The sequence below is a fragment of the Cucumis sativus genome, chromosome 1, assembly GCF_000004075.3.
Source record: "Cucumis sativus cultivar 9930 chromosome 1, Cucumber_9930_V3, whole genome shotgun sequence".
NCBI lineage: Eukaryota > Viridiplantae > Streptophyta > Magnoliopsida > Cucurbitales > Cucurbitaceae > Cucumis > Cucumis sativus.
In genome coordinates, this window is record NC_026655.2 from 32,400,438 (window position 1) to 32,415,356 (window position 14,919).

At 30.5% G+C, this 14,919-nt stretch overlaps 1 protein-coding gene across 1 annotated transcript; it reads right to left on the minus strand.

Annotated features, from left to right (window-relative positions):
* Window positions 1-8,251: 8,251 nt before the first annotated feature.
* Window positions 8,252-9,628, minus strand: LOC101207755 (BOI-related E3 ubiquitin-protein ligase 1). Its single transcript, XM_004145432.3, has 3 exons — window positions 9,390-9,628; window positions 8,951-9,281; window positions 8,252-8,850 (listed from the first exon to the last, which is right to left on the minus strand). Exons 1-3 carry the CDS (start codon window positions 9,452-9,454, stop codon window positions 8,305-8,307), a joined length of 942 nt encoding a protein of 313 aa, XP_004145480.2. The 5' UTR covers window positions 9,455-9,628; the 3' UTR covers window positions 8,252-8,304.
* Between the last annotated feature and the right edge of the window lie 5,291 nt (window positions 9,629-14,919).

Genomic DNA, 14,919 nt, shown 5'->3' on the forward strand with positions numbered 1-14,919 from the left:
GAATAGTGTGTCGTTGTTTTAGTATAATGATTAAAATGACAACTGGTAAGGGTTATCATAGCCAAGGGGACTTGAGGAATGTTTAAGATTTGATTATATGTTAGCTATGCATTTAGCATACTCTAGACAGCTTAATTGAGTCATGAGAACCTCTAAGAACACAAGTTGGGCGACCAAAGTTAGTTTTGTATGGTCAAGAAGGGTCAAGGAGAATCTCCATAGGACAAGGCTAAGCAGCCAACCCATGCATGTTGAGCTTGTGCTAGACAACCAAGGACATATTCGCAAGGATGGCTAAGCGAGAAAGGCAAGACTAGGCAGTTGGAATCAAGATAAGCTCCAAAGGAGCAGGCAATGTGGTAAAGAAAGGCATGTTAGGCATGGTGTTAACCAACGAAGGCTTGCTAGGCATCTATATTGGAAGGTTGGCCACATAAGAAAAGGATTTGGTGGCCAAGATCTTGTCTTTAGACAACATAGTTTGTGGAAGATATTGTTAGATGGTGTAGAGGTTAGGTAAGCAAGAGTATATGTTAGGCGTTCTAAACTTAAACTAGACAACAAGTATTGACTAAAGAACCTCTCAAGGCAAAGGGGTAGGTAGTGAATGATGGTACAAGCATTATGGGCCAAGATGCGAGGTGTAATACAAGTCATATAATATGCAAAGTACGTACGTACGTTTTGTCAAGTAGGAAGTGTAAGATAATCAACATGAGATGGAAAGTGACAGGTATGGGGTGTAAAAGGTGAGGAGGAGGTGTCAGTTATCTTTTAAATTTGGCCGTTATGATGTGTACCTATATGTACGGTGTCCTTCGAGATCACCACAACTCACAGATCTATGACTGCATGCATTCGATAGGATCACCAGTTTGTCATGTCATGTTTCATGAGAGCTTCGACGAGACCACTTCACAGCCTGATATCACGTGTACTCCTTCGGGATCACTGAACTGATGAATGTTCCTATTGGATCGTTAAATTACATGTGTCCCATTGATCACATGATATTTTATGGTATTTTCTAATAGAGAGTTAACAGATTGCCTAATGGGACCAGTAACGGGTCTCTTATTGGGTATATGTTTATACTCACCATTTTTCTATGTTTAATATTTCATTCAAAGGTAGAGAAAATAGAAAGTTAGCGAGCAATAGGTAAAAGCAATGTGTTCTAACCTAATTATCATCGAATCTCTAATGTGAACGATAGATTTAGTTAAACAAAATAGATACTGTGAATATTGCATATATGATGATAGATACATAATAAGATAAAAACAAGGTGTTGTAACCTAATTCTCATCTAATCCCTTATGGTATGAGAGATACGAGTATTACAATATCTATACTATATGTCCTAACAATTAATCAAAATACTATATTTCTAATATTTTTATTTTCAAATATAATAATGCTTGAAATTCATTGTTAAATAGGTAGTAAATGTTACCGTGTATCATGAAACTAGAATCAACCTTAAATAGCTAGTCGTTTGAAACCTTCCATGTTGAAGTTCAAACTCAGGTTGATATGCGTTGACAAACTATGATTATTAGAATATAGAGCAATTAGCTTTTTCTGTCTTCACCCTCAAACATCTATTATAGCATATCCTTTATGTTTAGTTAGTACGTAGTTTAAAGTATACAATATTTGATATTTCTATTGTGAGTTATAGTTATTAAACTTATAATTATGTAACGATGTGACATACACGTTATGACCGTTGAGCACAAGGAGAAGCAATGCATGACCCAATTGTATTAGATGACTATTTTTCCTAGTACAATTCAACTACGAGATGATTTATCACACCTGAAGACGCTTACTATTATTGAGTGGTAAGTATTTTAATATTATACATTTTATAATTATATGACATGGACATTATTTAATGTTATTATATATAAACATGTACAATACTATTGTTCAAGACGTACACAAGTACTCAGTGAAACACAATTTATCAAATTTGAGTTCAATGCGTGATCAAACCTTTGGTAAATGTAGAACAAATCTACAAGAGACAAAACGACTCAATATTGCTAACACAGATTGAGAATGTATTCAACGTAGACGACGACAAGGTGATGATGTTGTAGAGGAAAATGTGGATCTTGCGGAATTTTTTAATTCATCTAAACTTCAGTTTTCAATTAAAAACTATATGAAATTGCTTTCTTCTTTTGTACCAAGACCATAGTCATATTAGAAACTTTAATAAAAAAAATTAACAAAATTCAAGGACTAATATATATTGAGCTAGAAAGAAAACACTTAGAAAGCTTAAAGAAGAAAAGAACACAACTGAAACAAAAAAAACAATCAATTGGTGTCACATTTCTAGAAATGGTTCTTGCAATTTAAGTCTATCTAAGATTTCATTATTAACTAAAACTTTTATGAATTCATTATTAAACAAATAATTTAAAATTTTAAAAACTATTACTAAACAACTATATTTAAATGTGTATGTTGAAAGAAGAAAAAAATAAGCATGCCATTAATATGTTTTAAATAAAGAAAAAACATGAATTGCTTTAATTTAACAATGAAAAGAATTTAAATAAAATATTGAACTCCGTACATTCCATCATAATATATATTTTGAATAACATATTTACTGTGAAGTATTGATATGTGAGCTAAATAAACACATTGGTTTGTCATGAGGTAGACAAACGATAATGCATGGCCACCATATCTTATATCAATATAAGAGAGAAAGTGCCAATGGAAATTTAATGTCATTGCTCCCTCGTCCTCTCACATCTATCAATTCACAACTTTCAATAATTAGTTGGATTGTTTTTTGGTTTTTGGATACAAATGGAAATAAATAACTATACAACAAAAATAACTTGGTACATAATTAAATGTTATGACCATGTCTAGTGTGTAGTTGGTAAAGAAAGCTACATTCATTGTTATTACATTCTATATTCTCACACATCTCATATATATATATATATATATATATTCTCTTGGAAAGATTATATATGCATATATATATATATATATAACTTAAAAATTATTAATAATTATCTTATTTTAACTTTATATTTACATCCATATTTTAATCATATTGTTTTTACTACAATTAAGGTATATATATATATATATATAAGAATTCAAACTACCGACTCCATAATAACTAACAAACATATATACTAATTAAATCTTCGTTTTGCGTACTTAGTTATATTTATGATATAATAAATATAATGACGTGATGAGTCTACGTGGTGAGTCATTAATCATGATCATTACGTGCATAATGCTCACTATTTGTCTCATCTTCATGTAAACACTAAGTCTTCGTTGAATACAAGTTTTTCTATTTCTTGTCTAGTGAAACAATAAGTTTCCTGGGTAATCTAGGGTTGAACACAAAGAATTGATATCAAAGTTTAGATCTAGAGTTCACTCTTCATTCGGACGGTATACAATAATATCTTAGTATAATGAAGTTCTTGTAAGTTTAAACTATATCTACTTATCTACACTAGAGAATTTGTAAAAAGGGAATTAAGATGGAGGTGAGATGAACATGTGAACTAACTTGTACTTAGAAAGAGTGAAGGAAAGCCTATGTGCTATTAGACGATTAAACTATGTGACATCCTTGATGCGACACAACTCAGTTAACTAGCTTCTAATTAAGGCAAGTACCTCTCAGTGCCTTAAACGCCACACTTGCTCGCCTCTCGGAATGAAAATGGTAAAGCATGGTTAAGCGAGATGCATCTAGAAGGTTTTACCTACAAGACTTATAACACTTCTCTTTTAAGGGTGACAACCCACATTTATTCTCCTTTCGGGATACAAATGGTGGAAGTTCTCTTGCTAAGGTGAAGTCTGTCTCCAAACTTGCCCTTGCGTTCGTTACCCATATCCTTGCTACTTGCTCTATCGAGTAGTTGGTGATTTACACTCGCCAAGTGATGTGTATAGCTCAGCTAATGCAATAAGCTTTATAAGCTAAGCTTCTTATCAAGTACTTATCACATACCTAAACTATAGATAACACATTGTCAAATAAATAGTAAAGACATGACAAATTGAAAATGTATAAATATGCAATATATTAAAGAATGTAGGTCTTACGCCACTGTATAATATGAACAAATACATTGCAAAGAAATACAAAAATGTACATTACAAGTTAAGGAAAATGGAAAATGGAGTTTCTCTACTCAGATCTTAAGCTTTCACCTACAAGCTGACCGGAGAAAAAGAAGAAAGACTTTCGGAGATGGCAAAAACTATCTAAAAGGCTATAATAACTTGTATTTCTACAAGCTATTAATGCATTTTGCTTGCTATGTGATCTGGCAATGGAAGACTTGTTATGGGTAGTGTAATAATTGATGAAACTTGCTAATGGCGTTGAATTTACTCTGGTTAGCTGCAACATGGAAAAATAGTATGGTAAACGCTTGAGTCAAGGCAGAGGTGCAAAGACTTAATTCAACTTACCGAATGATTATGCAGGTTGACTATGTGGTATGCAAGAAGACATACGACGTAGATGATTTGTGGTGATGAGATCAAAGAATGATTTTTGAATTAAATTGTATGTTATTTATGCTAGAATTTGACAGTTATCTATTTTAAGATTTGGACAAATATGATTAGAATACTGAATAAAAGATTCCACTCACTAGACATTTTCGTCTAACCTCTTAAATGTTTTGTTTTATCCCCTCACCCCTCCTAGGTAGCAAAATACATCTGACGTTGAACTTGCTAACTTGATTGCTTACCATGCCTTCTTAATCGCATCATTTTGATATTGGTCAGTGGTCACTGTCATCTCGCATAGTGTATAGAAACTAGGCAAGCAAAGTTAAGTCGTTGTCTTGAGTCTGTATTTCATTTCCTTTAAAAGAATTATGTACTAAAAGTCAAATGAACTATTGTGATTCATTTATAAATGAAGTTTCTCGTGTTTATTCAAAATCAAATTCTGCTTTAAATCATGTAGTGTGGTACACATTAACAGTCTAGGCAACATGTCTTCCCTTAGTCGTAGAGAGTGACATCAGGTGTATCAAAAATATCACGTGCATCAAGTGCATCAAATTTGTTGAGTGTACCAATGAAGCATAACAAGTTTATTGGTAGTGTATCAAACTTATTGGTAAAGCCTTTAAGTGTGTAAAGGTCTAAATGGTATCAAGTATATTAAGAAGAATCAAATATAACAAAAAGTATCAGATGTATCAAGGTGTTTTAGGTGTATCAAAGGGTGTTGAGTGTATCAAAGGGTATTTAGTGTATTAAAGAGTATCATTGTGCATGAAGTGTATCAAGATCCAAAGGTTATTGAGAAGTGTCAAATATATATCAAGTGTATTAAAGAGCATCAGATGTATCAAGGAGCATCAGGTGTATCAAGTGTTTATCAAATGTATTAGGAGTATCAAATAAGTAAACTAACAACATTTTCATTAAATAAATACAATAAGTAAACGAACGAACGTGTTTTCAAAATTTATAGTAAAATTACTAATAAATAACATAAATAAGTCTAAAAATTTAAATATAATTAAAGAAAAATAAAATATAGGGAGTTATTTAATAGATACTAGGTATTTAGGTTTAGTGGGCAGTAAATAAAGCAGGTTAAAACTTGAATTTGAATTAACAGTGAAATAGGATATAGTTGTAAGTATAGCAATTACATTAAAAAATAATTAAATATATAACAACATTTTAAAAAATTTACAAATATAACAAAATTTGTAAAAGTCTATCACCGATAGACCATAGACCATGTTGTAAATATTGGTCTATCACGAATACACAGTAAGAGTCTATCAACGATAGATTTTGCTATATTTGTAAAAAAAAGTTAAATGTTGCTATATTCTAAATTATTACTCCTAAAATTGCCATCAATTATAATTACTCATAAAAGTAATTGATATATAATCCATATTTAATTAATGAATTCAAATGACATATTTGATAGATAGATTACATGCTTGTGCGAATCTCTCAAGTGCTCAACAAAAACAACGAGAGATGTTTGTATTTTATTGTTTGCTTTTAGGTATAACTTTGTGGTTGTTAATCAGATATAATCATTGAGCAATTTTTCTTTCTCATGAAAAAAAATTAACTCGAAAATATATTATCTTGTATCTTGTTGACTCAAATTTAGGAGGGAGAATCTAATTAAGTCCTCAATCTAAACTCACCCCCAAAACATGATTTCACATATTTGAATTGAGTATTTTGAACCCGACTTGTAAAATAAAATTAAGTTCATTTTGTTACGAAAATTTTGAATCCAACTATTTTTATCTAATTTTGGTTTCATCTTCTATTACTTATTTTTTTGAATACTCCTCTAGTTCTATATTCAAGATCCATAAAGAGGGTTTTTAAAGTTGGGTAACTTTAGTTATGAAAATGGGTGTAGTCCTCCTACATACAAACATAATAATCTCTTGTAGATTGTGATTTGTTTGGATGTGTTTGGTACATTTGGACCCAATGGGCCTACAGAATCATGGCCCTGGGACCAATGGCCTAATTAACCACCTGCATGCCTACAATCTGTTTAACATTATCATTAAAAATATTTTTGAATAAAATAGTTAGAGATTATTCCATTTTAGTTAAACTAATCCCAAACATCTCAACTTATTGGTGGAATCTAAATCCAAAATTAAATAATTAGTGTTGTCATACATTTGTTTGTAATTTTAAAAATCGGCTAAAATTTCACACACATGGTTTGGGAAGGTGTTGAATAAAGAATAATGATATGTTTTTAAATTATAAGAAAAAAAATAAAAAAAAAAGCAATAAATGCCAATAACAACATCATTATAAAAAAAAACACAACTTGCATTCAAATAATACATATTTAAAATTCAATATTCTTTTTTTAAAAAGGAAAAACAAAATTCATATTAATAATTATGAATGATTCGAATTTGAATAACGTAAACAAAGCCATAAAATTAAAATAGAATAAAACGCCAGTTTTACCTTTCACTAATATTTAAAGTGCAAATACCCTAAATTTAAGATAATTAATATATATATATATATATATATATATATATATATATATATGTATATAAATAAAATATAAAAAAATATTATTAATAGTTTAGGATGATAAAATTTAAAAAAAAAATAGTCTGTTGTCGGCACTGCACCCTCCAAAGTTTTAGCCGACAAGGTGCTACAGATTTTTGCAGTACATTTTTACTACATGTCTTCTCTTTTATTTTTATTTTTCCTTTTCTTTTTTATATTCTAATTTTTAAAATCCATATTTATTTTTAAATGCCAAATAAATATAAATTTTAGAGATAAGAATGAAAGTAAGAAAAAATAGTGAAGGAAAGGGTGAATGGAAGATTATTTTTATCATAAACATATAAACAACAAGTAACAAAAAAAAGTATTTAATTAAATTAAACTTTGATAAGTTTGTTTACATAGTTTGAAGAGATAGGTGGAAGAGATGGGGTTAATAATTAGTTACTATTAGCATTAGTATAAGGTTGAATTGGCCATAGGGTGTCAGCAAATAGCATGCCCCCCATTCTTTTTTTATGCAAACTCAAAATCCAACCTTCCAACAACAACAATAATAATTACTCTCTCAATTTTTTCTTCACTTTCTTCACTTTCTTCACACATGGCGGCCCCCACTCCTCCCTGTCAGACCCCATCTCCTACGTGTGAACTCCCACGTGGCCCTCCCTCTTTTTTTTTTTTTACTTATTATTATTTAAATGTATATATTATGTACCATACCCGCATTTGAATAATTATACCATTCCCCCACCATAATTTTACTAACTCCACCACTACTTCTATCTACCTTTCAAAATCCCTTCATTCACCCATAACCTTATTTAAACTTCTCTCTTTCTTATTCCAATCCTCACAAAATACATATGATTTTTAAATATTCTACGTATATTTTTATGTCCATCCATTCAAAATTATATTATTCCCCTTTGTATATATCCAATAAAGATTTCATGATCACCTAATATTAACAATTAATTTCAACTATTTCATTAGGTCTACTTTCACTCTTTTTTTTTTTTTAATCTTAGTCATAATTTAATTTTGCTAATTAATTTTAATTTTTAAATTACCTATGATCAACAATAAAAGTAATTAAAAATTGAGAGTAATAATAAATAAAAAGAAAGAAAAGAATGGGAAGAATGAGAAGTAAAAAAGAGAGAGAGAATAAATTTTTATGTACCAAAAAAAGAAAAGAATTATGTTTGTTTGTTTGTGTTGTTGGGTATGAATTCAAGAAAAATTAACATGGACGCTGGCATTAATGGCAGAATTACATACTGGGCAACTGTGAATTGTGGACCCACACATTGTACACAAACAAAGATGCCTGCATGGCAACACCAACACCCTCGATTCCCCCGCCCCACACTTCCGGCACCGCCCTCCTCCACCACCACTCTCCGCCTCCTCCTCCTCCTCCTCCTTCCTTCCACACTCACTTGTACTCCCACAGCTTGACTCCGCCTTCTCCTCCTTCTCCTTCGCCCCCGCCACACCTCCCACGTTCTTATTTGCCGCCATTAATATCACCTGCTCCAAATTATTCCTTAAACAATTCACCGTCGCTTCATTGCTCTCTGCCAAATCCCTCCATACTTGATTCTCCACACACAGCCGTTTCACTCTCTCTTGCAACACCCAATTCAATTTCCCCATTCTTTCTATTTCTTCTTCTTTTTCCTTCAACTTCTTTACCACTCTTTCCTCTATTGCCCTTACCAACATCCCCGATTCCCTCTTCTTCCGCATCTCCATTTCAATCCTCATCTTCTCTCTCTGTAATTTAAAACCGATGTCAGTTTCATCAACTAGTCTACATCGTTTCATTTTAAACCCACTCTCAGAAGTTAATTAAAAAAAAAAATCTGGGACTTACATGGATTGCAATGAACCGATCCATTTCACTCTGTTGTTGCTGAATGTGGGAGTTTATGATTTCTTCATCCAACAACCTCCCCCCGGGTTCATCGTAAAAGGATCGCGATCTCGTTCGCTTTCGGGTGGGAGCGGTTGATGGGAAGTTATTGGATGTAAGTCCACTCTCTGCTTTTCCCCAATCGTACACAGTGGCGAAATTATTGAGGGTCGTCTCCGGTGTAACCGCTGGTTTGACGGCCGTGTAAGGCCATATTATCCCTGGGGTGGTGGTGTCCGTGACAGGTGTCATGTGGGTGTTTGCTAATTCTTGATTCTGTTTGATGAAATCTCTGAGAAAATAAGAGAGAGTTGTGTGTGTTAGAGGAAAGCATTGAAAAAGAAAAAGAAAATGAAAAGGAAGATATAGATACATAAATATATGGATTGAGATTATGGACCTGTCGTTGGGGATGATGAACTGATGAGAAGGTAGAAGATTCATAGGCCGTGCTTCAACTGCCATGAAAATTTTCTTGTTGAGTTGGTTTCGTTTCTTCTTTGCTTTTCTTGTGACTTAGAGATATCTTCTCAACAATTTCTTGCTTAATAGAGAGAAATATGTATATATAAAAAAAATATAAATATAAATAAAAGAGCATGAAATAGAGGTGGCGACAAGGAAGGAGAAGATTGGGGTTTTTAATTTAAATCCATTGGGTTTGTTTTGGGATTTTAAGAGAGAGAGAGAGAAAGTCAAATGAATTTACAAATAAATATAATAAAATATTTATATCTTTTTTTTAACCAATTAGGAAAATCACATGGGTTCTGGCAGTTTTTTTTTTTTTTTTTTTTTGTGTGTGTGTACTGGATTTTGTTTTTTCCTTTTTTCAAGTTAATATTCCAGGCCAGCCTAAGGGGTGCCAGCCACAGTTTGTTTTTTCTTTTTCCTTCTTTCTTTAAATAAAATAAATAATAATAATTATGATAAGTTTAATTTTGGGGAGTGAGGACCAATTTTCGGAGAAGGAAGCAGAGGGTCAGTTATGGAAATTGAGTTTGAGCAGCACCGTATCCGTGTGGTACGTTTCACAAGATCGAGACGTTCAGATAATTTAAGTAATAATAATAACAATAATAAAATTGTTGTTATTATTATGTCACAGTTTTAGGGTTTCTTTCTTACTTTACGGGGGAGGAAAGGACTGTGATTTTTTTTAAGGCAGTAAAAGGGTCCAGGTGGCAGCCTCGTAGAAGGTAAATAAATAGGAGAAGAGGTGCCACGTGAGCTGCAAGTCGTGGTCCGTGGAACTGGTGGGGTTAATATCGTGTAAAGAGTGGGGCCAAACCGAAGTTGGCACGTGGGATTCGAAAAATATTTATAAAATAAAATGGTGGTGGTGGTGGTAAATTGAGAATTGGAGAGGGAGATCTTTTTCTTTTTCCTTTTTTTGTTTAACAAAAGGGGGTGAGCCCTAAATGACACGTCAGTGGGACCCGGTGTTAGGCAATGAGGAGTGCAAGAAAAAAATAAAATAGAGAAGAGAGTGGGACCCAGATGGAAAAAGGAAAAAAAAAGAAAAAAAACTATCTTCCGAGGAGTTTCCCTGTTTTGTTGCAAAACTTTAATATTATTTATATTGAAAAGGAAAATATTAAATAAGGAGAGGTTGTGTCAGGTGAGTGCGTACGGACCATCTGGAGTAATGGGTCAAATCGAGGCATGGGAGGCTTGGAATCAGGTGTGGGACACGTACACCAGAACATGGTGTGTAAAAGTCAATCATTAATTCATTTGACTTTTTCTTCCATAAACCTTCACTTCACAAACCTACGCATCCAGCAGTTTTAAATTTTTTTATTTTGTATCAATTTTGACACTATATTTTTTCATTTCTTCTTTTCATCTCCAAATTTAATTATGAACCGATTTCATTACTATAATGATGTTAATTAGTAAACCTAATTAAGTATTTATTACAAGTTTTGAGACTAAAAGTCTCCAAACTTTACAAAAATAAAAACTGGACAACTATGACATTTTGAGAATTTTGGGTAAATGTTTGTTTTTCCTTTAATTTAATATTCCAACATTTTTGCTTTAAATAATGGGTTTTGATTTATATTTTAAGTTAAATATACGAGAAAGTTGTCAATATTTTAGATTTTTCTGAATTTGGCAATTAAGCAATTAATCATTTTAAATTTTGGTTTCTTTCATTTCTTTTTTTGTGAAAAGATATCTATGGTTATCATATATACGGTGTACTTTGTAATTTAACAATAAAACAATAGCTTAATGATGCATCCAACTTTTTAATTTAATTTTTATAATAATCATCTTTTACAACGATCAAATTGAAAATTTTAGTAAAGAAATTTTTTTCTAATTGAGATTTACATTTAGCCCGTAAATCTTTTTATATATCTTTTTTAATTAATACTTAGTTTGGAAATTACTTTCCCTAATTCTAGATTCAATGAATTTCTATATTCACACCAACAAAATAAATATTCAATGAATTTATTAATCAAAACAATGAAAAATATTTTACTCTATTTTGGAGTCAATTTTCTATATTTAATCACAGGTTTTTTACGTCTGACCTTTCCTAAACAAAAATGTAAAGTAAGCATTTTCCCCCCATATTCCTCATTTTTATATAATAGTAATTATATGTATATAGTATGTTACTAATTCTAACTATAATTAAGTTACTTAGTTCATATATATCTTATTCTAATTCAAATAATTTAGATCACTAGATAAAATATTAGATTATCATTATCCTTTCAAAAAATACATGCTAATATGTATATTCAATTAAGAATTTATCTCTTTTAGATTTTATACAAATATTGTACGTAATTCCATATGTGTTTTATTCGATTTTGTGACCAGCATGGATATATACAAAGTCATTTTCATCATATTCAAATTTACAAAATTGGAAGAATAATATAAGAATGAAATTTGTTGAATATACTTTTAAAACATATTAACTTTTTTTTTTCTCTTTAAATCTAATATATATCTTCTATACAAACATCTACTAAGAAAATAATGATAATAGACAACTACACCAATGAAACGATTTGAACTCTTGTCGATTCATACATATACATCATTAATAAATAGGACATAGTTTCAAATATTTCACAATAATGTTGAACTAAAAATTATAACTATTGTCAAGCCCTTCAAAAACTAGTCTTTTATTTGTTCTAAGAATATTAATTTTAGTTTAACGACGTAAGGTTCGAGTCTTTCACGCATTTGAAAATTCCCTCTCAACGGTGTAGGATGAGATCATTACTCTAGCTAGTTTGGTGACAAAAAATTAAAATGCTCTATTTTGTAACGGGAAGATTCTTCTCTAACCTCATTCAAACTCACCTTATATATATATATATATATATATATATATGTTATTTTTGAGAATGTATCACATTTAAGTATATATTATCAAGTAGTCTAGGTATGCTCCACGTTTGGTTTGGTTGATGAAACTTAAAAGAAACATTAAAGATTGAATAGTATTATATTAGGAAAAAGGAAGAAATTTCTTAGACCCTAATCTTAGGAAGGCATTGAAATTGACATCAACTCTTTGAAGAGTCGAAGAAGAAGTGGGAGAGTCACATGGAAGAGTCACCAACTTTGTTCAAAGTTGTCCCAACATCTTCTCAAATTCCTTAGAAAAAGAAAGCTTCAAACAGTGGAAAGAGAATTTCAAAAGAAAAAAAAAACACAAAAGGTGTTGTATTTGGTATTGTCATTGCCATGCCACCATTGAAAAAGAAGAAACAAGAAAAATAGACATGAAGACTTATAGGATTCCCACCACACCCATCACCATGTGTGTGTGTGTGTGTGTGTATATATATTCTCTTTTTAATTTCTATAGCCCTCTATTATTGCTCTTCTTAATTTCCCACTTTGTATCCCAATATTGATGGATCCAAAAATTCAAAAAGATTGAAAACTCTTTGTGTCCTTTCCTTAACATCCAACCACCCATTTTGAAAAAGAAACGTAACACTTCACACAAGATTAAAGCTTAAAAAAAGAAAGATTTTTTGGATTTAACCCAATTTAGAAACACATAAAATAAAATTACCTATTATATATACTCTTCATACAAATATTAATTTTGTTTTTTCATTTAATTAAAATAGAACTTTTCTCTTAATATTCAATAAGAGTACTTCATGTGATTAGAAATATATATGAATCATATATTTGTACCTAGCTGTGGTAAAATGAATTTTTAAAAAAGTTAGTTTTTCTTTTTTTTTTTTTACTTTTTAAAATCTTATTTAGATATAGGCGATTCTTTATTAATGCTATTAAGAGAAGAGTTAAGTCTAGGGAATATTGAAGGTGAACTAAAAATAGGAAAAGAAATCACTGGAGATAGAAGGTTTTCCTTAAAAGAATAAAGGAAAGGGGAAAAGGAAAAGGAGAATTAGATACCATTAATTTTTGGCATAATTCTTGGAACAAGTGTTATTTTCTCATGGATTTTAATAAGATTTTTCATACCTCATATATTTTTCTTTAAATGAAGTATTTTTTTCTCTGTTAATTCAAACTTCTTGTCGAGGGTAGAGTAGATATATGTTAATTAACACCAAAAATTCACTAAATTAAAACCTTAGAAGTTTGGAGTTAACATTGATATGCCCTTTTTCATCCTTAAATTTTCATTTAATTCATAGATATCAAAAGATGTTACGATTTTGGTTTAGTTTGATTTTAAATTAATTCTTAAATTTCAAATTATTACAATCTTAACCATGAGATTGGATGTTTATTTCAATTTGATTCATAAAGCTAAAGATTTCACTTAATTAATTTTACAAAACCAAAAAATCTAATTGATTAAGTTTCATCTGTTACTCAAACTTGATAAAATTAAGTCTACATTTTTAGTTCATATCTATTTTAATAAATTAATTAGTAGACATTTGTACGGCTAAAATGGAATCTTAAACCATAATGGAGAAATTGAAATAAAATTTTATTTTCTTGAATGTTTTTGAAATAGATTCCTAAAACGGATGGAAAAATGAAGCAAGTAGGCATATATATATTTAATATTTTGAAGAACAGTAGTAGATATAAATAAAGTTAATGGGTGGGTTTATTATTTGGATGTCAACTAACATTGATAAATGACTTAATGAGGCAATTAAAGAAATGAATTAGTTGTAGATAACGATTAGATGAGCAAATGGGAAATATTAAATGAATTTTTAATCTCTTTATTATATTATATGTTTAAGATATGGTTTGAATGTATGATTTTAATAATTGAGTAAGTGGGAATAATATTGCAAAGTACATGCAGAGATCTAGATTTCTATATATATCCTATAGTAATAATACATTATGCCTACACTCAACCACATGCCAATTATACTCTTATTTAAATTATATACAATGAACTTGCTAGAGTGTTGGACACCACAATGGGAAGAAAAGAAAGTAACATCTTTTTTTTTGGACATGAAAGTAATATGTTTTATGACACCCATTTAGGATGTTTAGGTCGGAGGCATCCACATTATTGGTTTTAGTTTTGTCGCTCACTTGTGATATTATTTGAGCCTTCGAAATTTTGGTGGAGTATGATTATTTAGAGGTTATTTATCTCTTTCTTTATTGAAAAATAAGAATTGTAAAATAGTTGTTAACTTGTAAACGTTCTTACACATTGTGTTGCGTGTAAAGTTTTGATTCAAAATAGTTCTTTATTCTCTTTTATCTCGTTTGATTGTGATTGATTATGTTTAATGATACGTTGTACTGTGATTAGGGTTGTGTTTTGGCGTTTGTGGTTCGTCCTTTAGCGAAAGTGATATGTATTGTTTTGTAAAATATTAAAAGTTATATGTATATTTAGGGGAAAAAAAGAGAGTAATTATACATTAAAAACATGCATGATTGGTGGGTCAAAAACTATGATTGAGATTCCAAGTAAG